This window comes from Brachyistius frenatus, unplaced genomic scaffold (genome assembly GCF_029030835.1).
Source record: "Brachyistius frenatus isolate BFR_SWC_R1_liver_20210118 unplaced genomic scaffold, ASM2903083v1 Contig_16, whole genome shotgun sequence".
In the NCBI taxonomy this organism is placed as follows: domain Eukaryota; kingdom Metazoa; phylum Chordata; class Actinopteri; family Embiotocidae; genus Brachyistius; species Brachyistius frenatus.
Window position 1 is genome coordinate 4,407,223 of NW_027210615.1, and position 26,080 is coordinate 4,433,302.

Here is a 26,080-nt window from a genome sequence, read left to right on the forward strand (position 1 = left end):
TCGACATCAATCAGCGCCTGTTCGGCTGATTGAAAGAGAAGTGCCTCGGCATCAGACAACATCATGGAGCATCATGGAACGAGCCCGCAGTTTGTAGGATGTGATTGTGAAATGTTAACCTGGAGAGTATTAAAATAAATCACAGCCCAGCTTGGATGCAGGATGTAGAACAGATATACAGCTCTAACACATGGTTGTAATCAGTGGTGAAGATTTACACACCAGTGAGGGCAAGTACCAAAACATACAATATGTTAGTGTATTAATAAATGTATTTTACCGCCCTCCTACATGGACATGATTACACCAAAAAGTATGACTTCAGTTAAATTCTCAATCATATACCCCAATAAATATGAATATCCATTTCAGTGAGGAAAGAAACACTGGTGTTTTTTTTCAGTGGTGAATCCTTACCGGTGTTAACAGTGCCGTCTTTGTTGATGGAGGCCAGGATGCAGGGAAGTGGATCACCAGCTTTGTGATGAACCTTGTCACTGGTCAGGAGCCGGAGCTGCTGGGATGTGACTGGTGGAAATCGATAGAACTGGAAAGTGACGTAGATGTTTTCGGGCCAATCAGGACCAACACTCGCCGTGGGTAGTCTGTCAAAAGACAGTGGTCGATGATTATTTGAAAAATAATGATTGCTCATAGTACAATATTTGAAAATAACAGGGCCGTGCTGCATAGAAATACATGTAAATGTGAGTTACTGAATGATTTGCTACCATGAATATTAATAATTAAATAATAACTGTGATATTTTTACCACAAAATCAGGGAGTTGAGTGGCATGCATATTTAAAAATTAATGTTTGAGAATTTTAAACCTGGGAGAGTAAATCACATTTCAGCTCATGATTTAACTGGGACATCTCCAGGAAAGGAAAAAATAATGAAATATGAATTTTTTGCACGTCCCATCAGTCTGTAATTCAGTTTTATAGCTACTTAAAACTGAAAACCCAATAATCAAAAAGAGGATTAGAATTTAAGCGAATAAATCACACCTGAGAAGTGGCTGTAAATTAGAGTGCTGCTTGAGTGGGTACAAACTCAACATTATACCTGTGATTCATAATAAGTGGATAGCTTAGCTTCTTCTTAAAAGTTAAAAGCAGCATGAAAACTTGTTAAGAGATCTGTGGAAGAGATGTCTGTCCCCAAAAAAAGTGTGTAAAAATGGTTTGTTTCTCAGTTATCTGTTAACACAAAAGGAATCTTTTTTTCTTCTTCATGGCAACTCCTACTTTGGGAAAAAATAATTCTCAGGAGCAATGAGAAGCTCGCGGTGCTGTGCGTATTGTTTTTCACATGAACACCACCCTTGGACTATCATTTCACACGTACACATTTCTAATCCCAGATTTCAAACTAAGGTTTTCTCACAAAAAGTCAAGCACTCCATTTTAGCGTTGAACAAAACAAAGGTGCAGTATGTTCACGTTTTTAGTTTAAATCATTCAAAAATTGCCCACAAAATGTGAAGAAAAAGCAGTTTGGACATTCCATCATTGGACAGTTGTAGTACTCTAACTTCTTGTTATGATGAATGAAACTATAAACGCAATGATGACTGAAACTCTTGCCAAAATAGAAGCTGAACAAGAGGTATTGTTGGTGTTGCTTTCCACTGCTGCAACAGCTGCTAAGCAGTAAAGGAATGAAGTTTGATCTTTTCTCCTAGACTGGTAAGTAAACAGCTGTTAATGTTAATGGTGGCTTTGTAGCAATAGCTTAAAGAGGCATGCAATTCTATAACATCACAGACAGTGTAAATATGTTTACTAAGTTAGTTGTTTGTTGATTTGCAGTTTCCAGCAGTTACAATAACTGAATGTGACACAATCGATTAACTCGTCATAGTTATCTATCAAATTGAAGCAATCTCATGTGGCAAACAAACCAGGTGTATTTTTGGTAGAGCCCTTTTCTGGGTCCATAAAATCTACCTTTACAATCAATAATTACAGAAAAAAAAAAAGCCAACTGCTAACTATGAGAAGGGCAACAATACAGAAAATTGGACCAAACTGGATCAAAACTATTAGAAGACGGCACCTAATGGTTACATATTGGCTCTTTAAATGATGAAGAAGTTTTCTTTTTGTTTCCATCCTACGAATAGATTAGCAATTGAAAAGAAGCAGGGAGTGCTGGGAGGCCCCCTCCCCCATGATCACGGACAGACTGTCGGAGCCACAGAAGTCAAAGTGGAATCTCATAAGAGCGGCGCGTGACCTTCCAGTCAATCACACGGTCTGGTATTCCACCGTTAAAGATGCTGCCGTGGTCGATCTTCAAAGAGGAGCCGGCATTAATATTCATTCTGTAAACAGACAAGATTGATAATTATGGAGCCCGGGTGAGAGGGAGAAATTACACTGCCGATCCACGGGCTCCAGCTTGCCTAAGTGCAACTGCTGCCGCTGTCTAAACCTCCGCCTGCCATGCCTGTTTGTCATAATTATGAGGTGACCCACCCTCACTGCACAGCGAGCCACAGAGATGGGCAATTTATGTTCAAGTATGTGGTTTCAGGTTTCATTTCAAATTGCCTCAAGATGGCCTTGAAAAAAGAACCAGAGGAATCAAATAAGCTTTCTTACAGAAAATGTTTAATAAAATCAATACTTTTGATTGTTGCACTGTCTCCAACTGATAATGTGATAGAGTTTCAAATTACCCGCAGGCTGGAAACATTCGCCGTTCTAACGCTCCGATATAATTTGTTTTTTTACTACCAAACTTTGTGATTTCATTGCCAGCCTTTATGAGTGGATGTATGCTCTCACAACGACACTAGCATGGTAAATTTGAAACAGGAAGTCAGTCTGTAAACTGTGTGAGGTCATAACTTCACTGATTTCTCATTTAAATATATTTGGCTAATCTGAGGATATGAAGGCAATTTATGCAGCAAAATAAAATTTTAGAGATTTAATCAAAGGCTGGAACATACAGTACGATTAACTGCAAAAAGAAGACATTTAAATGTTACAATTAGAGTAGCTGACAAAATAACTCATTTGCAGACCCCACCTTCGGTTTTGAACATTTGTGAGGGGCATTTTCACTAATATCCGACATTTCAAAGATAAAAAAAAATGGACTGATAAAAAAAAGGAGAAAGATAAGCACCACACATTTTTTTAAAGCAGTGGTTCTCAACTGGTGGGTTGTGACCCAAATGTGGAACACAGGGTCATTTTGAATGGGTTGCGGATGTTTGGCAAAAAAGGAACAAAGTTGAGGGAAAAAAGGTTAAATTCATATTTTGAAGTCTAAATAATTTCTGATGCTGTACTTTTAGTTTGAAGATTAAACATTTCCAATGGTGCAGTGAGTGCGGTCTTATGAACACGGTTAAGGTTTGGCAAATCCGATTTTTTTTAATTCAGTTTGAGAAGAGTCTGCCTTTTAATTTCATATTTCATACAGTTAAATTGAGTTCCTTGAAACTTGATGATGATTTAAGTTTAAACGTGTTTAGATTTAAAAACGTATATTCCTGTAATCCAGGAATTCAAGATTGCTGTCTCATGTCCCTGGGTTTCTAGCCCAGTTACACTTTTTCTTCATGTTTTTAACAGTACATGAAGGCATTGTGAGTTACTGCACTATTTCTCTCTGACATAAATTTGAGTGGCTCAAACATTTCAAACATTTGGGTTGTGGCTTGAGGCTGGACCAGAACAACTGATTTAAATGCCTTTTGACCTGTTAAAAGATCTCAAGTGGTTGATGTCGCTGCTTACACTCTTCACTGTCACTTTTTCCTCCTCTCCGCTGCACTTAAGGATGGTTAGAATTCAGATTCCACTGACGTCATCGCATAGCATCATGTCATGTAGCGATGTGTCACGGACACTTTGGACACACCAAACAGACAGATGTCAAAATAAAGAGGAGCTCATGAATTGATCTGAGGTTCGGGGCTACTTTACAAACCAAAATTTCAAACAAACAAGATCCACACAAGTGACATAATTCTTGGTCAAATTTGTTCATTTAAAGTTTGCAGCTACATTGTTGATCACGTGCAATCATGTGGAATATCAAACATAATTACATTTCTGGAATTTCAAGTCAGTGTCATGAATCAACTATCATGACCACATCTGTGAAATTTGAATTGAAATGATGTGATGATGATATGCTTTGGGTTAAAAGAATTGCAATTGAAATCAAATCGATCTTTTAACTGAGAACAACATTGGCCATCGCGTGTCTCTAAACAGCGAGAAATTACCGTGGCTTGAGGTTGGTACACGGCAGGCCGTGGCACCGTGGTGGTGAGTCCATGATGAACAAGACAAATGTAGACATTGCTGACAGAGCTGATGACAAGATAGAAGGACACAAAGAGTGGTGTGTTTTGTAGCCATCCTTCAGCGGCTCCTCTTCACTGTCAGCTCCTGTCAGAGGGGATGCCTGCTCCGGGCCTTTTGTGATGGGGCGTTGACGGAGATAATATTCAGCCCGTGCTGATGGGAGAAGTGTCTTTGTAAGTGTATAAGTGCATGTTGTGTATGGGTACGTGCTTGGCGTGTGTGTCTAGAGGATGACTGGCAGGACTTCATGCCTGGTTTAAGTGCATCGAAATCTTGGCGAACGTTCAAGACAAAAATAAGGAGAACTCCCAGGGCAGGGGGCGTCGTCCTTGGCCGTCAACCAAAACCACTAAAGCATGTATCAATTCCCCTATACCGATCAATGGCCAATGCTCAGTGTACAGGAAGGTGTTGGTAAGCTGCTGTCAAATCAATGGCAGCTATGTTTCACTTAGAGCCCTTGTCCACTGACAGTACCAGCTCGGCTCAACTCTGCTTGACTTTCTTTGGTTTTCCATTGTTTGTGATGGTTCCTGGTACCTGGTACTATTCCAAGTGAGCTGAGGCGATACTAAAAGGTGAAATGAAAACACCCAGCGAGCCCAAGCTTCCACAGCGCAATGGACGCTCTCTCTCTTTAGAGGTGGTGACTTGCGTAGTTTGTGTCCTGTCCGTCCTTCACCGGAGCAGTTCGTTACACAGGTACATCAATGTTTTTGCGGCAGATGAACCTCTAGCTATCAGAGCAAGTGGTGCACACGAAGCGGACAGCCGCAATAAAAGCTGCTTCTCCGGTCACGCGCAAGTAACATGAGCCTACTCGTGCAAGTGTAGATAGCGAGCGACTTTTGAGCACACCAGGGATTATTGTTGATGAAAAAGAGAAACAAACTGCCTGGAAAAAAATACAGAGATGGTTGTATTTATAAATAAGAATGCATCAATGCTTATGAAGTAAGCTTTGAGTGGTAAGATTGATCTGAATAATATAAAATATCAATGAAACTAATCTCTGTCCACCCTCTTTCTCTCTCTTTGAATAACCTGTTCCCAGTAATCAAGCAGAGGCTGCCATGGCCTCTAAAAGAGAAGGTGGAATATGTTGCACATGTTACTTTCCAATAAATAAACATTTGTCAATTAATTAATCTTTATTATGTCTTGATTTGAATAAATAATGTACAGTGTTGTTAGGAAAAGTTGAATAAATAAATAATGCAACACGATAAATAAAAAGTTTCAAATAGACCCTGTGATCTGTGATCGGCCTCAAAAATCCTGATCAGAGCCCCCTCACAAATAATTCAATTTGCAGTGTATTATTAGACTTAATCTATCCTTGTTTATCGGTAGTAATTTTTAAGTCAACAACAACACTGTGCTGCGGGAGCTGCTGCTACCAGTCAGCAGCAACACTGTGGGCACATGTGACTCAGTGCTGCAAGCCTCACCTGGTAAACGCCAGAAATTGGAACACCAGCAGGTTTCCTTGTAGTAGGTCAGTTTCCTCCCGCCGGGGGTCAAACGGCAGCGGCTCAGTGGGATCCAGGACTTCTGCCACCTGCCCACTACAGTCCACGATGTCAGGGAAGCCAGCAGAGAAGAGGTGGGCCAGCGAGCTCCTGGAGCTCACCGAGCAGGAACTACAGGAGGGTAAAATCAGAGGAAACTTTCAGATTCGTAGGCAGACATCGATCATTCACCGAGCTGAAAAGACGACAGCGAGTGCGATCTCGAGGCTTTTTGATGAGCAGCAGGGGGTAACGTATTTCGTGCCTGCTGCACTGGCCTCACTCGGGTGATTTGTGGTTGAGGATGAGGCAGGAAAAAAATTGTTTGGGTCTGACAATGCTGTTTTATCACTTTCGAGGCAGCTTTGTTCAGCTTGGCTCCATTCCATTCTGACTCACGATGTTTATCTTTTGGGAAATAACTTCAATTTAGTCACTTCATCCTGTTCAACTGTACCTGCATTTCAATATCCGGCTGGGTTTAACAGAAATGTGTTGAAACGATGATTAGACAACATAAGGATGTCAGCGGTACCCGTCAAGCAGCGGCGCCGCGACAATGCATCCAGAGAAGGGAGAACGGGTGCCAAAGCGCTCCCTCAGGATTTTCGAGCATAATTGGCAGTTATCTCTAATCATAGTGGCCACCTGTTTTGCTGCAACTATGCTGCAACTCTGGTAACATTCATAACTTATACTTTCAATGCTGACACCCAACACTCTGGGTATGATAAACACACAGATGGCTGGCTAAAGTACAGGAAAATGAATGGGAATGTTTGGGCTTATCATGACGGTGCCGGTGCCGGTGTCCGTTCGGTAAACAGTCGAGCCCACAGTGTCCAATTTGTGAAAGAATGAAGCCCTCATCAAACTAATTAAGGTAACAGCAGTGAAGACGGCAGTCGATTGAGTTTTCCTGCGCAGCTGTGTCAATTTCATGCTTTCCTTCTCCTCCCCATTGCTCAAAGTTGAGTCTTAATTCAGCCCCAGTGGATTGATATTCAAGCCGTCATTTCTATTTCAAAAGGGGCTCGATCAGATATGCACAGCAATTTCAATGAAACTTCTTTAGACTTCATTGTTCTTCTCAAACAAGTGGGTCACTCCAGGCTGAAAACAGTCAAAAAGATGTTTTGGCTGCGAGCGAAGAGGCAGAGATGTTTCAGCCCACTGAACTGAACCGCATCGTGTCTGGATCCAAACTCAGGGATTGGGAAGCTGCTTCAGTGCCAGCTGCTTATTTACAGACTCTCTGTGCTAATACAACGCCTTGTTTCTGAGTTACCAAGCCCATTATTGGCAGAATGTACTTTCTCTGTCTGTTTCCCCATCTCTGCAGACCTGACTATTTCACAGACGTGATTGCAAATTGTGAGCTCAGTTCATTGCTTTCTGTTCCACTAAAACAAAATCAAAAGCTCTCCCTTACAGCAGGATTTAATAATGAATATTCACACAATCAGAAAATGCTGACACCATTACCCAAAGTGGGATGCAAAGGCTGCCAAAACGATTTCTTTAAATTGGCTCTGAGCTGGATGCTCCTACTTACCGGCAACAGCGTTATACTACCCAGTGCACACATGTTGCCAATTAGTGAGCCAATCGATATCCCTCTGTAGATAGTGAGACAGTGAGCTGTTGGGGTAATAAAGAACTGGGCTACAGTGTGAGATAACAGGTGAGATACAACAGGAGCATGTTGAAAGGCTGTTAAAAGTGCCTTCAGTCACTGATGTCTCCTATCAAACATGAATTAACACTCATGTCACCCTCATGTGTTGGAGCGGAGAGGTTTGCCACACCAGAAACTGCAGAGAGGTGCTAATCAGAGAAAGTACAACCAGGAGAAAGAAGAGAAAATGAGCAGCAAACTCTATATGTATTAATCCAGGAAGTAAAATGTACTAGTTTCATGTGTCTGGAGTAAAGTCTTGACGACTACTTCAATTCCACTCAAGTCTGAATTAAGCAAATTGATTTTCAAGGCTACACATCATGAGCATCTCTCACTGCTTAGTGTTTCACAAATAACAGCTGGCTGCATTATTGTAATTCATGCTCCACAGCTGATGCCTGCAACAACATCCATATCCTCCTCGCAGAGGATCAGAGGCGGCGTTGGGTTGCAGAGAGCAGAGAGGTCCCACATACTGAAATCATGACCAGTTTCATGACCAAACATGAGTCATGATGGTTCAGAAGCAAAGTGGAGAGCGTGGAAAAGAATGCCACCAAATTACATGTTTAAGGAAATTATGTTTTTTGAAAGTTGCCCTGTGTTACTGTTGGAGTCAAAGCAACAGATACATTTTTTAATTTCTTGTTTTTATTTGTTTGTTTTACTTTTCAAGGCTTTCCATGCAACTCCCACTGAATGTTAGACTTGATGGTCTGGGATTTTCCTAACTGCTTTTTAACCTGATGGTATTTGCTGATGACACAAAAAGTGCCATGGAGGCTTTGTAACAGCGTAAAATCATCTTTACTTCCTGAGCCAGATCATTGCTCACGTCTGCAGCAGACAGTAGGAGGGGCTCACCTGGGCACATTCATCCCCAGAGTAATGACAGGGGCATGGACAGGGGTGAAGGGCAGCTCCTGAAGCTGGTCTCCTTCGTCCTGAATCAAAGGCAGCACATCCCCGTCTCGCTGAAGGTCCATCTCCAGGTGGGCAATGTTGCTGACAGCTGAACAGGCCTAGAACAAAATTAGAAGATAGCAATGCAATAAATTGTTAATAATCCAATAAATTCATCCTCCATTAATTGTTTTTTCTTTTCAGAATGTGCTTTAAGTTTTTGCATCCCTCCATAAGTATAACATTTTCCTCCTCTGACCCATTTGGTTTTATTGTCTTATTTTCTTCTTCCATTTTTTACTTTCTACTAACTTTGCGAGATGATAACAGGTGAGGGATGATGGTTATCACAAGCGCAAGTGCAAGTGAGCAAACAGTCTCCATGGAAACTAGCATTTTACTGCTGTAAAAGTTTTAGGTTGCCTGAACGTTTTTCCAAAAACTGAGGACACCTCTTCAGAGATTCTGTGCAACATCCTGAAGTCCCTCAGCTAAGTTACATACTTAAGGAGAAAAACATAAAAAGTGTTTTGTACAACTGGTCCCTGATTACAGTTTTAATTAGTAGTATTGCTGCAACATGGCAATGCATCATGATTTTCGTTACTCCAGACACATGCGCTGTTGTTATTATTTTCCTTGATAAGTTACTAAAAAAGACTGCTTACCATTCTTAAGTATCACACAGAAAGAGTTATAGCAATTAGATCTAGTTACAATCTGGTTACACAGAAGTGTGGAAAGGAAACAAAAAAAAACAACTCTAAACCACAACTGGCAGCTGGATGTGTGCAAATGACATGTAAAGTTAAATTGTGTGATAGAAGTGTGGATTATAGCAACAAGTTAATAAAAGGGAAAACTTTTGGTGGATTTGTGGGAAGTTTTTCTGGAAAATTGTCTAATACCCTGACTGCTCCAGCCCCACACTTACACTCCGTGTATATTTCATACACGGGAGCCATGTGTCACAGAAGACATAAAGACCTCACGCTGGTCAAGGTTTACTTGTGAATGTCTGCATTTATTCTGAAGGCCCATCTATTACCCATTAAATATATGTGTCAATGAATATTCAATCTTCGTCACCAATACTCTCTTCTCGGTCGGCACTATTAAAGTGTCATCATTGCTTTCAACAGGATATGAGTCAGTGTCTAAAGCTGCAAGAGGTTAACGTAGATTATATTTATTTGGAATGAATAATTCTGACTGTGACAAGTGAATCTCAGAAACTATTCCATTTCTGGTAATGTGACGTGTTTGGAAAACAACAGGAAGTCTGACGCAGGAGTGTCTTCACCATATTAGTCACTCCCCGTCCAATAATTCAAATCTTTACTTTCAATATGTTGGTTTAAATCTTAAAAGTTGACATCTGTCGTCCTGGATTTGATATGACCTCTCTTCACATGTTGCTTCTACGCTTGTGTTTTAGTGTTGCTGGGTGTTTTGTGTCATGGGTTTTCTGCAGAGACCTCTACTGTACTGGTCTGACACGCCTGTTTGTTAAAAAAAACGCTCTGCAAACACACTTCAGATGAACACAAGACATCACAAAGAGAAAGTGGTTGAGTGTGCCAATGTAATTTCTGAAGCCATCGAAGACCAGAATAAAGAGAGGAATCAGCTCAGATAGTGTAACCTTTGCAACACAGAAAGCGTATGCATGTCACAATCTAACATTGGATTCACTGCAAGCAGTCAACCCCAGTGACCTGCTATCGCTCAATTTCACCAGATATCCAAATCAGACTTTCCCATACAGCAGGTGCTCTGGCACAGAGACACATCACGGTAAATGAGATTGAGAGTTTTGATGGATTGCACTGTCTTAAACTGAACATTTCATTCTATATAATTTGTTTACAAATCCCATGAACAGAATAGAACCAGCAATGTGTTAATCCATCTTTCGATATTTTTACATTTCCATTCTCAGCCTGCGGCCCAGAGCCGACTGCTTCCTACCAAACGTACAAATCTATTCAAGTGGTTCATACATATGTAGTTTAATTTCTAAAAATAAAATACTCAGTAATATCCTATGACAGCTGGGCTACGTAGGTTTTAGCAAATGTTACTCACAGGAGTAAACAGTGTGTATATTGGGGATTATGATGTGGTATTGATTTGAAATGCTAACGGTCACTGTAATGAGGAGACATCAGGTCACTCTGTTCATTGCTGGAGCTTATTGACGTGTTTTTGATAGTTCATGACATCAATGACCAACATAGATTTGTATGGCCAAGAGGAATTAGCGACATTAGGCTTTGGATACACACACAATACTTGTTAGTGGGATCAGTTCATTGTCAGTTTCAGTCATTATATGAGATTTGAAAATAACAACATATCCTCAGCTTTCTTCTTTAAAGAGTGCTTCCCCTTTTAGAACTTAATTTTACAAATATAATAATTCAAAATAATAAGCAGAAAGTTTCCTAGAAAATAACATGTAATTTAGTACTAATTGTAAGGCAAATAAAGGCAGTGTCAAATTGCTATCAAGCTCAATAGCTAGTGTAAACTCGACAATGTTACAGTCAGTGCAAAGATGTTGACATACTGTTTCTATCAATACAGAAATACTGAATGAATATTTGCTTTGGTCTGAAAGAAGATTCGCTTTTAAGTATATTAACTTTTTCTAACAATTAGTACCAAATTACATGATTTTTTTTGCCGTAAACTGGAAAGGACACACAAAGCAAAGTGTTAACTTCCTTTTTGGAGGTGTGAAGATGATGAATTGTGTGTAAAATTGGCATTCACTTTGGGTAAAAACCAAACAAGACTGAACTAACGAGTGACAACGACTTACTGTTTATTCTTTGACTTTGAGAGGGAGTTTTGCATTTTAATCTGTAATTCAGTTCACACCATTCTTCTATTTAACACTACTTCACAATATTAGTTATTTATGAGGAGAAATGGCATCGTTAATGCCTACGGATCAATTCAACATTTCGGAAAAGAATTGTGGCAAACATTAATCCCCTCTTCATTGTCACTGGCAGCCACACAGCTGGAAGGGTATTAGCACAGATAATTAGCTAAGAAGTGCTAATGGTGTCATTTTCCAGTCAAGTGTGTGTTTTTATTTTCTGGTCTTTGATACATGTTCGTGGTTCAATTGGCCTATCACAGGACATGCGTGGCTCCACATTATTGGTCTCTCCTATCAAACACGCTGGTCGTAACCTCGACCAAAGTCATGCCACTACATATATACAACATACACATGCATGTTCCTCCTCTGATCAAACAGCCCGCAATATAATAACCGAAAAGGATGCGACGGCATGATGGAGAATCCTTCGCACGTTTAAAAGCTTCAAAGTAATGGATTTTTACTGTATAAGAACCTGCTGCCATCAAGCCTACGCAGTGTGATGACATGTGAGGGACTGCTTTTTATGGGTAGGTGTGTTCAGGTTGTAAGTTTACAAGGACAAATGGAGGTTTAAACAATACATTCTAAAAGCTGATTTAATGATTCAATATACGCAGAAAGAATGTCACAGAAACTCACGCACTGTGTCGAACTGAAAACTCGTGGCAGCCAGTGGGCTGAAGATAAGATGCGTCATACTTATCCATGACTATAATGTTGACAGCGTTTTTACAGGCCACTATATGAAATCGAACAAAGCATTCTACGGTAGGAAACAAACAACTTCAATCAAGTAGCTCACTGAGTCCCCTGCACTTACAAAAACATGTTTGCAATGCTGTCAGGATGTGACCCTTAAAGAGGGTTTAAATAAACTCTGAAAGAAGAAATAACCCACGAATTTATGAAGTAAAAAAACACACCCACTGTCAGTTCAGTACACTGTGGGTACATCCTCACTAGGTCTTCTATGCCTGGTGTCTTCTGGTGGATAAAGTCAACAAAGCTTAGATAAATATGATATTAATGGTCAGATTGTTTTATGGCTTCTTTATGCTTGTACTTCTGTTATTCTGTTTTAGCATTCATTTCCACTTGTGCTAGCTGTAATCCTGTTTTAACGATGAAGTAACGATGAATTAATGTTGGTTCAAAGTTTTAGATTTAAAACTAATCCAACTCAGTTGAAGGCCAACCTATATTAGATGTGCCAAATTGACCTAAATGTTGTGGACATGTGTACAGGTATGTTTCAAATTACAGTGACATCACTAAATTAATGTGAAGGGAGAACATTGCTTGGAACTTAATCACAATAACTCAAATACAGGGTGTTCTCAACTTATGACTACCAGCGTAGTTATAGATATGAAATAGATAAGTTTCTCTGACATTTTTTTCCACAGCACGACAGTCTTTCAACGTCAAATTGAATTGAGCCTGTTTTTAGCCATATTGTGTTTCTGATTATATTGTTATCTCCAGTAAGCCTGATCCACAGTTCCTGGATTATTCCTGCAATATGATTCATGGTTTAAGCTGTATGGATTTTGTGCAGGAAATATTGGAGAAACCCATTAAAGCTATGGCTGACTAGTTAGAATATGAGCAAAATCCTTCTTAGCTGTGCTGAGGCGTAAAAGAAGGTAGATCAGCCAGGGCAGCTCTGAGTGAGAACCCACAACCAGTGGGAGAACAAAAGAAATGCAGAAACACAAAATACATTTAATAGTGTGTTTCTTGGTAAATGACTTTCACTCGTAGATCAGGCGCTATCACCAATATGCATACTTCCTCATGTAACAATGAGACCAACTCATAATAGCCTGCTTAATAACTGATGGTGTTATAGTTTGTTTATGCAGTAAACTCAGAGATGGTGAAGATCTCAGTATAAACCATGTTTATGGCAACACTTAAAGTCTGCATTTGATAACAGTGAGTTCACAGAGGCTATGATAGAAGTCTACAAGATTCAGATTGCTTATACTATATTATGACTCCACTAATAACGTATTTCCAGAAAAGCTACTTTGCGACAAGATTTTAAATGAAAAAAGGCAACAGAGCGATCCTGCACGTCCTACGTTATGAGAAAACAGTCTACGGCACCGTCACAAGTTTCAGCATATGACAGAACTGAACTGAGTCTCTATATTTAAACACCAGCTATATGTTGCAAGTTTTCTACATCAAAGAGACAACGTACATATCAAACAAGAATGTGCAAAACGATTCTGATAAGCAGAAAAAGATCCGGGGTTAATCCCAGGATTACAGTCTTTGAATTTCCTCGCCATTCTGAGAGATTTCACCACTGTTTCTAATGTGCAGCGCGCTCATTCCCAAATATATGCATCTTTGTGGGTGAACATGGTCTAATTTTGCAAAGACAAGGCTGCTTTCAAAGGCAAAATGACTCTGCCAGCCGATTTCTCAGCAGCAAACACCTACAGCTGTGAGCAACAGGTTACTGCTGCCTCATTTCAGGAAATTATTCAGCAGGGTTATTAAAATCAGCACAGTATAGCTGACTTCCCCGTTTCTGCTGCTGTGTATCCCCTGGCTGCAATGACTTTGTGCAGATGCATAAAGCTTGTTAGCAATTAGAGCCAGTCAGATATTTTTGCAGATGTAATTTCCATTATAATTTCTGTTCTACTTCACTGGGATGTATGTATATTAACTCCAACAGAGCGAGGAAAAACATCGTTTGCGTTTTTGTTTTACATTTTCGTTTTGGTGGTTCAAAGCAAATCTGCTAAATTATTTAAAAAAAAAACGTATCTCTGAAATTCACTTCTGTTGTGACCGCCATAACGGCCAGATACCGTATTTTAAAATAACGATTGATAATTCAGAAATGCTGTAGCTGATTATCAAATGTATTAATAAAAGTAGTCCAGGACAGATTAAACCTATTATTTTTTCCAGAAGGTAAAATATGAGTTCATGCAGAATGCTGGATGCCTCAAAAAAAAATGAAGGAACCTCTGTTGAAGAATTGAAAGTCAAGTGAAAGAATAATGTTTCTTTTTATTATGAAGATGAAAAGGACCAGATTCAGCACCTCCAGCTGCTCCAACGACAAAGAGTGTGCCGGGCTGGAGTTCAGTGATGGGTTGTGTGTGCGTGTGTGTGTGTGTGTGTGTGTGTGTGTGTGTGTGTGTGTGTGTGTGTGTGTGTGTGTGTGTGTGTGTGTGTGTGTGTGTGTGTGTGTGAGCGACCGGGGGTGGAAATCTTACGACATGTGACAGCTGGTGGGCCGATGCCAATGGGGAAGGATGGAGCAGAGAAGGAAATGACTGTTGCCACGGTAACGCCGAACTGGAGTGGCTGATGGTCGGGTAGCGTGAAGTAGCTGCCAGCTGAGACAACGAGAGCTGCGTAGAAACAATGCAAATGATTCGCCGTTATTATTATGATTATGAACAACAGGGCTCAGGAATATACTTTACGCCAGAGAGACACATGTGCTGTCTCAGATGACAGCCGCGGCCCATTACACTGCTTTGGCACTTATAACCCCCCCCCTCACTCCACCTGCTTCCCCACCCACAAGCTTTTAACATTGTCATCCCCAAGCAGGTCGAATCCAAAACTGTTTGTCTGCTCCGTTCTGCCTCCGAAGACTTGTGACTGGAGACAAAAGGAAACGTACCAAACGATATGAGAGGTTTTGTTGTTCTTTACGGCTGTTTTAAGGATTACACAGACAAATCGGTCACTACCGATGAGGGACTTTTGCTCCAAAACAGCTGAGCAGTATAAGGCCCCACGCTCACGCTCGACAGCAAAAGGGTTCGCTCGAAACTGAGGTTGAATGCTACAACCACTGGATGTACAATGCAGAACACACAGGACTGATCAGGGAGGAATGTACTGTAAGTACTCGCATATTAAATTCATCCTTTTATTTAAACTGCGGAGAGAACAGATGTATCTGAAAAAAGTTTTGTTCTCAAATTTGTAGGCATATTTTTCATATTTCTTATATTGAAGAGACTGGAACAGATATGAGTGTGTCTGTAAGAAAATAAAAACGAAGAGCGAGTTGTGAGTGCAACATGATTCTGTTACTGTACAGTGATTGAAGTAGCGCTGCAGAAATGCACATTATGCTGAAGTCACAATACCGGCTCCAAATGTGTAATGTGTCTTGCCTAATGACTGGAATCTTGTAATAATTATGAAATATATTTTGTCGGTGAATTGCTGTCATCTTTGCAGTTTTCCATCATTTATCTTGTTTCGATTAGCAGTGGCAGCAGGGGAGGGTGGAGGAGGAGCTCAGATGCTCTTTCTCTGGCCACCTGCAGCTGATCCTGGGCGATCCTCAGGCATTCCCCGTGCTCCACTGGACATATTATACCTCTGGCGTGACTGAATCCGCCCGGAGGTTTCCTGCAAGATGGATATCCACAGGGAGGCATCCAGGAGGGGCCCCAACCACATCTATTGCCTCTCAAAGCTCTGAGCAGAGTCCTCTACTTTGTCCCTACATGGATGAGCAGAAGTTATTTTGGCCCTATGGTCACAGGAAATGATCTGAGTGGCTCTCTAAACCTTCCCTGTTCCCCATTATTAGAGACTTTTTAGATACTTTATATTCAAAGTTGCAGGAATTCACCCCACATGGATAAAGTGGGTTGATACTTTGGATTGTAAAGGCTGCAATACTTTGGTTAAGTATTGTTTTGTCCAGGGCAAAACACAAAAAATGTGTTGCTTCCAATTGAGGAATGTCTGTTTGCAATGGAGATATAAGGCAGTCTTTTCTGTTGCAGCACAATTCATAATTTAGGTCTACCTTGATTACCAAAACCAAAATAGAGACACTGTTTTCTTAAAACCAGGAGGACTAGCATGATTAATACTGTTGCATATGAGATCAATCAGCAACAGATCAATAGTTTAATTATTCTAAATTAGGGCTAAACATTTATTATTGATAACAGAGAAAGAAAGCTCCCATATTTAAAGCTACCAAGTGTCACTGTACGGCTTGTGTTCCCAGTATTTCTCAACAATTTAATGGTTCTTTGAGTCTGTTTGCGACCCTTACCGACTCTGCTTTGGTCCAAACAAATGGCTCTCCAGGTGACCATAAAGATTCTGCATTGAACCGTATTGAGCAATAAAAGAGGAGATGCTCACTTACCCATTGACCTGTTGGACACACAGTTTCTCACTGATTTTGGTACGCTGGTGAGGACAAGGCTCTATAAGGTTCAAGGATTTACGGCCCACTCAAACCAATGGGGCTTCAAACAGACCAAAACAGACATTGCAATTCCCTCCAAACCTTCTCTTCAATATGAGCAGAAAAGGTAGCTCTGATGTGCTTCTGTGACACACGCGTAGTTCACAACGGACCACTGACGGCAAACTGCAGAGCATTCGCAAATATGGACATTTTAGCACTGATTAAAGGACCTGATTAAAGGTAAGGTAATTTAAAACATTTTGCTTAATGGCATGGATGGACGCACTGTTTACAGCGGTATCCACAACGACAAGTGTCAAACTGTTCCTAGCGATGTAAGTAAATGGACGCAGGTAACAGCTACATGATGTAGCTTTAAGAAAACAACATCTTACTCATTCGCCATGAGCTTATTCCAAATACCCATTCAAGATACATGATGTTTACACTGAGTGAAATATCTAAACTGACAGCTCTGACCTCTGCACCATTTCATCAAATGGAAATATTACAGATACCCCCGTGAGTACCTCGATACACATTTGACCAAAATTCCTCCTGACATTTCTGGTCTCCTTGGAAACATTAGGATGTCCACGAGAATGGGAAAATCAAGGCATGCCGGTCCGAACCATGTTTGGCTATAGAGCATGACTTTGTAATGACTGACCCCATAAGCAAGTCAGTAAGGCTGGTAGGATTAAGCTAATCCTAACCGTTGTATTAAAAGTAGCTACTTATAAATAAGGAGAACATGCAGAGAGTTGACAGACACTATAAGATATTGCAGCACAGTAAAAATGTTTTCCATTCATTCGTCTGAAAAGTGGCCTAGTTAAAGCTTACTCTTATTTGTAACTTGTTGCTGAGTAATACTACTATTGCTCAGCAAAAAGGTCTTCGTCTCAGTCCCCACTGGGTTTAACAGGAGTCTGCACATTCTCTGTGTTTCTGAACGCTTTCCTCCGGGTGCTCTTTTCTTTTTTGCAAGTTTGTTTACAGTCGATTCTCTTTACACCATATCGAAGCAAATGCAAACCTAACATCCAAAGTTTAGACAAATTCTGTTGTGAAGATGCCTTGGGAAACATGGTGTTTGTCGCCATGGTTACCTCTAACCACAGTCAAAAAAAGAGTCTACAAAACAAGACATGGTTCTGCGTTTTTTGACAGCGGGTAAAAAAAATAAATAAATAAATAAGCTGAACCTGAACTTGTAATTTATATTGAAAAGTGACAGCAGGTCAGTGACAGGCCACACACCTCAAACGTCTTACTCAAACTTTACTGTGGCCTGTTGTGCGAGTGCAGCATGAAATCAAATGCAATCGACTGCTCATGGCGTGGTGTGAAAGGGCAGATTTGTTCATTGAAACAGCATCTGTTTGTTTGACTCTAAACACATGCCCCAGTTGCTCTTCTGTGTGTTAGTAGCTACTCGAGGAGTGACTGCTGCCACTTAGACGAGTAGTTCCGACCCAGAGATCTGATTGGTCAACGGCACATTCGGAACGTGCTAAAAAAAAAAAATCTGCATAACAGCACACCATGCTCATCACTAGAAATATCACTCCCCCTTCTCAATGGGAATATATTGGAATTGGATTTCATATAATATATTGTATATAATGTAATGCGATGTTGTTTTTAATTGCTAAATGTGATCCATTTCGCGAAATCTGTAACAGCAGCATGATGTAGCTTTAAGAAAAAAACATCTTACTCATTCGCCATGAGCTTGTTCCAAGTCCCCACGGAGGATACATGATGTTTACACTGAGTGAAATATCTAAACTGACAGCTCTGATCTCTGCACCATTTCATCAAATGGTCCATATTTGTCGCTCCGAGCACCCGTACCGTAACACCACAGATAGTCACGCACCTAAAATCCTGGCTGCGGTCAGCTTGACTGGTTCGGTTTTAACACGACATGGTGCCAATTACTTAAAAATACATGAGTCCATCGATATATATTTTTTAGCGGATACCTTACTTACAACAAGACTGAGCTAGCGAAGCAGTTTAGTGTTTCTATGTGTTGTATTTATTCAGTTTGAAAAAGGATCTCTAGAAAGCGTTAAAGCGGACTAGAAATCATCTCTGTTGCTAGGGTCGTTACTAAGGGACAGCCTACTTCCCAGGGTGGTAAATATTGCATACATTACATGAGCGTCTACTCACACGACTGATTTTTTTTTTCCAGTTCTTAGTAATTCCCCATGTATCGCCATGGAAATGGAGATTACGCTAACCAAAAGTTTTACATTTTTAATTGCCCCACAGTATGAATACATTTAGATTACATATTTTATTTAGATGGCAACTTATTGTATAATCAGAATATTACACTCGAGGGTGTGTTCCTGACCGAATCACTGTCGTGCCAATAATGACGTTAAAGCACACCCTCTCATAATATTGCTTAAGTGAATTCTGGTGCTGATGTATTAAGGAACACTTACTATTAATGGTGTCACCAAATTAACCAAGACTAATATCTGTCATTTATCAAAAAAGCAAATATTAGACAATACCAGTTCTGAAATGCAGTATAGCAGTGTTACATTTGAAATTCACTGTCACTGTAATAGAGAAGAAGAAAAACTTTAAACCAATGTGGTTTGACTTACTTACATATAGTGTCAGAGTGGATCTTCATTAGAGTCTGTTGGCCACTCCACAGTTTGTTCGCTTACAAATACTATTCTAGGTGTACGTGGAACCCTGAAATGAGCCGTTTTGGCTGTACGGATCGGTCAAAACGTCCTCGTAACTGAAAATGTTCCAAAATGTTACGACCAGTGAATTGTCACCAGTCAGCCCCCTTGCAAGTATTGCCAGGATAAATCACATTTTACCCACACATGCCTGTGATGTCACATGGAGTCACCACGTCCTGCACAGAGAGGGTGTGAAAGACACCAGATATAGACGCTGCATGAGAGGATGTCACACACACACACAGACACACCAAGAGAATACGTGGAGCAAGGCAATTAGTAGTGGCATGGCTGTGGTTGCCAATGTTCTGAACTCAGCCTGTTTGCCCTGACAGCAGAGCAGATCATCTGTTCCCATTCTGGTATATTGGGACCTCTGTGTGTGTGTTGTGTGTGTGTGTGTGTGTGTGTGTGTGTGTGTGTGTGTGTGTGTGTGTGTGTGTGTGTGTGTGTGTGTGTGTGTGTGTGTGTGTGTGTGTGTGTGTGTTATATAAGTATATATTGATGACCAGAGATTTGAGCCCAAAACTAATTCTGAGCAGTGCTCAGTCTGGATATCAACAGTTCAGGGTTCACAGGCATTGATTTGTTGGAGAAGAAGAACAACTTCCTTGTTTATGACTGTTTTGATGCTGTAATAGGTGCATAAAATGAACAGAGAAATACAATGAAATTGATAATCACAATTATTTATATGCAAACAAATCCTAAACTAAAATTTTATAGTTGAAACAGCCGTAGTTTTAAGTATTTTTTCATTTCTTGTACTCTCGAAATGTTTCTGCCATTAAGGCTTTAAAATTCAATTAAATGTGATTTTAATCATTTCATTGAATCATTTTGATTGATAAGATAATAGATTAAAAATAATGCTCATTGTCTCCATATTTGGCTAAAAAAATGCCATTGTCTCATCTTTTATTTTGAAAGTATAAAGAAGGTCTGACAGGTTGGCCCTTCATGTCAAGCTGAAATTGAACATGTGACTCTTTCTATAGTTGAGTTTACCCTGAGGGGATTCAGACAGCCAGAAGTGAGCACATGCACCTTTGATCATCATGACCGTGTGACTCCTTACTGCTACACAATTCTGACTGAATGCAAAATGATCCGTTGTGCTGCTGAATATGTCCTCCGTCACACACAAATCTAATTCTGCTCTTACAAACCCGGGTGTCTGGACTGGTTTAGCGAGTACAGGATAGACGACCCAAATGCAGATCGGGCAGGAAACGGGTACAGGTAGCGCTCGACCACGATGGGAAGGAGTTAGTAACAACTCGAGCGGAGTAAGCAGTGATGGGACCACTGGAGGAATGGGAACCCGTGTGTAAGCGGGCGGAGAAGGTCAGGTGACAGGTAAAGACCAGAAAAAAGTGCTTACTGCGGGACAGATAAGAAAGACCGAGGGCATCTGGTGGACAGGAGGGGAAAATCATTGACTGCAACGGCTCAGAGAGATGAAGACAGCAGAGGAATAACAGGTAGAAACTTTAACACGGTGGCGATGGACTCTCAAATGGTGATTTACAGTCGTAGTCACACCATCTGAGTCTGAGGACTTAATTGGGTGTACATAAACTACAGTATATATGCTAGTCCCACATCGTTCCTGTCTGTGTGAGGTGTTTTAATGACAAAGAGCTTCATTTGCCTGTTTCCTGATCGTAAGAGAAACCTTACCATCTGTCTCAGTTAAAAATTGGAAGACAGGTGTGGTTTAAAAGGAAGCCGGATTAAAAAAGGAAATCCAATGAAAAGGACGGAGAGATTACCGGAATTAAATATTCCAAACAAAAGGTGGAAAAAACTAAAGTGGAAAATATCAGAGATGCATGAAAAAAGCGTAGTATCAAGTCATAGTGTGAACAATGGGGGGTTGGAAGTGAAGTACGTATGAGTGATAATTGTGTGTGAGAGTGTGAGGAGACAAAGTAAAAAGTAAGGACATGCAGTGAAATGCCACAAGACACAAAAGAAGAACAGTGATTTTTTTTTTCTGTCCAGTACTGAGATTAGTATTCACATTGTGATGATTTTCTAAATTACAGATCTGTATTTGTGGTCTAGATGGAATTAAATAAGATATGCTCCAAGTAATTCACACATTAACTTCTAAACTCTTTTGACACCATCTTTGTCCAAACTTTAACAGTACAGACACCGAAATGGGGCGAGCACGTTGCCTTTTTTTTAGACCTTTTTTAGGTCTTTACAGCTGAGTGAATTTGCTGTTGACAGTTTTCATAATAACCACTGAAATCAACTTTCAACAGCTTATTAAGATACTGTTAATTATGCAAAAACTATCATTCGTTTAGTCTTTGGCCTTAAACAAGCAACACTATTTAGTACTCTAGATTCACTTCCCTAGGAGACTAACCTTGTCTGGAAAGCAATGAAATACAGAATTTTCATACTATTAAGGTATTTTATTGAAATAGACTGAACTTTGATTTGTAAAATAGAATAACAAAAATGCTCTCTTCCTGGCTATTATTCTTGAGAGTTCCACTCAAGGACACCAAAATAAGACATTTTCAAATTTGAAATTCCACACGCTGTGCCTTTATTATTGATTGGCCTTAAAAAGTACTTCACTGATGCTTTCAACAAAAACTGAACATAATAAACCTCACTTAGACAGGATGTATTGGTGTTGACAAGTACAAATGTAATCCCACCCTGACATGTAAAATCAATAACTACAGTTATTTCTACTTCCGCACATTCAGAGGCTCTGGGCAGAAAAGTCATGATGCTTCTGTAATACTGCAAATTAATGAAATATTTTGCTCTTTACTTCTTCATCGTAAGTGTTCCAAATGATTTGGCAGCTTTCAAATGCACTTCTTTATTTTCTATTCAGACCTCCCAGAGCCAGACCATAAGCCCCCCCCCCTTTTCCTCCTCCCACACACACTAAAATAACAATACAAAAGCTTTAAGTTTGATGTCATTTACAGCTCATGTGCCGTGACATCACAAATATCTGAGAAATAGAGTCGATCAATTCGAAAAACCCAAGTGAATGTTGAATTGAAAGCACTTTTCCTCCTGTAATCACTGTAGTAGTATTAAGTGGTTCAGCTTTAACCTCTGAGGTCAAATGATTGTTTAATAGCAGCAGTAACAGACATCCATTGTGGTTTCTGAGAAAGAAATTGCTTCGTTCGACTTAAAAATGGATCTGAACAGTTCAAATCTATATAACTTGTGATTGACTTCAAAACCTGTTATAGAGGTTCAGCTACATAATTATAACTACATTCTACCGCTTTCCACACACAGTAAAGGTTGGAATGCAAAAATGGAGTCATACAATAAACATAGCTCAGAAATTAATCCTTCATATTTCTTCCGTTTGCTACAAGGCTGTGTCACCAACTTTTACCTGTGAAGGAAAGCTGCAAAAATTAGGTCTGACTGAGCCGGTGCCAGCTGCCAAACAAGCCCTCTGCCAGCAACAAACTGAAACATTGCCTCACCTTCGGCCCACGGACTACAAGACCATCTGGGTCGAGAGAACACGAGCGCGACCTTGAAACATGACCGCGAGAGAAATCCTCATCAAGAGAGGCAAATAAACTCAGCTGCTCCTTCAAATGTGGGCTATAAATACCACCGGATCTTTAGCATTCTGCACCGCGGCAAAGCAAGAGTGTCAAGGATCAATAATTTATGCAAGCAAGAGAAAGTTGTCAGATCCAACAATGCCTACATTACAGACAGAGCTGGAGCGGACAGCTTGTTTGCAGAGGCATCTCGGAGAAAAATGCCATTGATTAATCAGCACTTGACAGCGATGTTGAAGAGGACATTTTTTTTTTTTTGTTGAACGAGGAACATCACTGTTGGACTGAACAAGTGTATTTTTTAATCAAGATGTTTGAAAAGGGTGGGAGAAAAGAGACGGGGAGAGACCGAGAGACTGCGTTTGTGAATTTCGCAGCAGCTCGAGTCGTGATGAATTGGAGGGTGACTGCCAACAGCAGTGGCATGGCTTCACACACTGTTTTCTGCTTCATTTCTTTTTGTAGAATCCTGGATGACCATCAGATGCATATCTATGCTCTGCACATTGAGCAGCCAGGGCACTAATGAATGCTGCTTTACACCATCATTTACTCAGGAATATGAGCACATAGCAAAACGAGCAGTGCATTTACTGCAAACTTAAAGCAGCATTAATTGATGTTGTTGGCCGCTTGGGAGCGACAGGGCAAACTGAAAACACAACATTTGACAAGTTAACACCTTTGACACGACAAGCGTTTTAGAGAGCAATTGCCTCACATGCAGAACTCGGCCACATTAGCATATTTATATGTGTCCCTTTAGCCACTGGATATTTGACATTCTTCACCAGCTAGTTAGTAACTTAGTCATGTGTTTTGTTCCCTGTGTGTTGCAGAGGTACAGTCTGAGGCAGAAGCTTGTCCACCCCAAGGACAGAACACCCGGCTAAAAGCAGAGCAATGTAGTGTACGCAGTACAGACTTGTATATTGAGAATACAAAACAACCACTTAACAAGCACACAGCACAGCACAGGAGAGCCAACTCCTCAGGACAGGACTCAGCTGTGAATCTTCATCTGAAGGGCAAAGGGCACGCATTTAAGGATGGAAAGTACATTTTAGACAGGGAAGATCAACGGTTTAAAAGAGGAGTTAAAGAAACCATCTATGTTAAACTGGCGTGAGGTAAGGAGGAGGTTTGATACACCCCTTATCAGCCATTTACAATGCAGTCCTCAGATCTCTGCCCAGGAAGATACACAACCTTTCACACCAGGAACCTGACAACTCAAATGATGGCAGGATGGTTCAACAAACCAAAACCCATTCATAACATGACTATTGTTGACCCCAACAACTCACATGACGGTCAACAACCTAAAACCCATTCATATCAAGTCTGCTGTTGACCCTAACGACTCACCAGGTGGGTACCACGTGACCTTACTGCTTGTCAAGGTGTTAACGATCCAACAAGAGGTCAAAACCTGAAATATACTTCCTTGTCAGTTAAGACTTCAAAAAGCAGAGGTGAAATCTCTTCAAGAAACTAAAACTAATCCAGTTTTCTTTGGATAGCCCACGATGACTGAGAATCTTCAGGGAGGTGTTTGCAAAGCATCGAAGGGTGGGCCAACAGGGGCTGAAACAAACTCAAATTACACTGTATTTAAAGGACAAAACAATATTAGTCTAAAATATATATAGTGCAATTTAAAACTCAGTAAAAGTGGCAGTATAAAGAGCTCTCGACCCATTTCATGCAACCTTAATCAGGCGTACTAGACCAATTCAAAGTCAGTTAAGCCATCAGCACCTGTCAGAGTCACAACACAGATTACAGAGCCTGAAGTTGTCACGAACTTCTACCGAACACATTGTGTGCCACAGTGCTTTGGAGCAATTTACTGAGCCAATGTCAAAAAGAACAACCACGACCTAAAGCTACATGAACGTGGACGGACATCAGTTCTAAAACGTTGCTAAAACACCTGTTTTGACAAATAATGCAATTTTATGAGGAAAACATATTAGTTTGCGTTATGACTAAGGCCAGAGGTCTTTTGCTTAATGAGGTTGCCTAATGATGATGTCTGAATTCAGTGTGCTATTATGCTTTAATTGCCACTTGTGGCCACAGTGGTAACAATTTATTTATGTATTGTCAAATTTTTCATCAGCACTTTCTTAAATTGCAAACATTTTTCTGTCCTATGATGTGTGTGTTCCCACTCTGGGGCAAAGTCCTTTTGGGAACATGCGGTTGAACTTTAACACTTACACATGGCCAAGATGATACAACCATCTTCTAATTTACAGTGGACACAAGAAGAAATATTAAGGAATGGAATGGAACATTGGAACGACATTTTTTTTTTTTTTTAAATTCTGCCTGTTTGGTAGACGAGATGTTTCTGGAATTAAGAGTTGATAAGAGACTCTTAAGAGAGATACAGTTGAAACCAGAAGTTTACATACACTGTGCAAAAAGACACATAACACTTTTTTTCTCACTGTCTGAAGTTAAATCAGACTAAACCTCTCCTGTTTCAGGTCTGTTAGGATTACCAACATTATTTAACTTTTGCTAAATGTCACAATAATGAGAAAGAGAATATTTTAGAGAATTTTTCATTACTTTCTTCAGGGTCAAAAGTTTACATACAGTTCCTTAGTATTTAGTAGCATTGCCTTTGAACTGCATGACTTGGGTCAAACATTTTGGGTATCCTTCCACAAGCTTCTTACAGTACTCTGCTGGAATTCTGGCCCATTCCTCCTGACAGAACTGGTGTAACTGAGTCAGGTTTGTTGGCCGCCTCGCTTGCACACGCCTTTTCAGATCTGCCCACAAATTTTCGATGGGATTCAGGTCAGGGCTTTGTGATGGCCACTCCAAGACATTGACTTTGTTGTCCTCAAGCCACTTTTTAACTATTTTGGCAGTCTGCTTCGGGTCATTGTCCATTTGGAAGACCCATTTGCGCCCAAGTTTTAGCTTCCTGGCTGATGTCCTGAGATGTTGCCTTAATATTTCCAGGTAATGTTCTTTCTTCATGATGCCGTCTATTTTATGAAGAGCTCCAGTTCCTGCTGCAGCAAAACAGCCCCACAACATGATGCTGCCACCTCCATGCTTCACAGTTGGGATGGTGTTTTTAGGTCTACAAGCTTCCCCCTTTTTCCTCCAAATGTAACGGTGGTCATTATGGCCAAACAGCTCCACTTTAGTTTCATCAGACCACAGGACATGTCTCCAGAAGTTAAGGTCTTTGTCTTGGTGTCTTTTTGCAAACTGTA

General features: G+C 40.4%; 1 protein-coding gene across 6 annotated transcripts in view; it reads right to left on the reverse strand.

The window, feature by feature from the left end:
• nphp4 (nephronophthisis 4) overlaps positions 1-26,080 on the reverse strand; it is a 182,060-nt gene that overhangs the window by 53,874 nt on the left and 102,106 nt on the right. For all 6 annotated transcript variants that reach the window (XM_069694067.1, XM_069694066.1, XM_069694068.1 and 3 more), the window contains 4 exons: positions 14,577-14,714; positions 8,394-8,551; positions 5,789-5,980; positions 418-605 (listed from right to left, as the gene is read on the reverse strand). In XM_069694067.1, the coding sequence (XP_069550168.1) occupies positions 418-605; positions 5,789-5,980; positions 8,394-8,551; positions 14,577-14,714 (676 nt within the window). The remainder of the gene's footprint in view (positions 1-417; positions 606-5,788; positions 5,981-8,393; positions 8,552-14,576; positions 14,715-26,080) is intronic.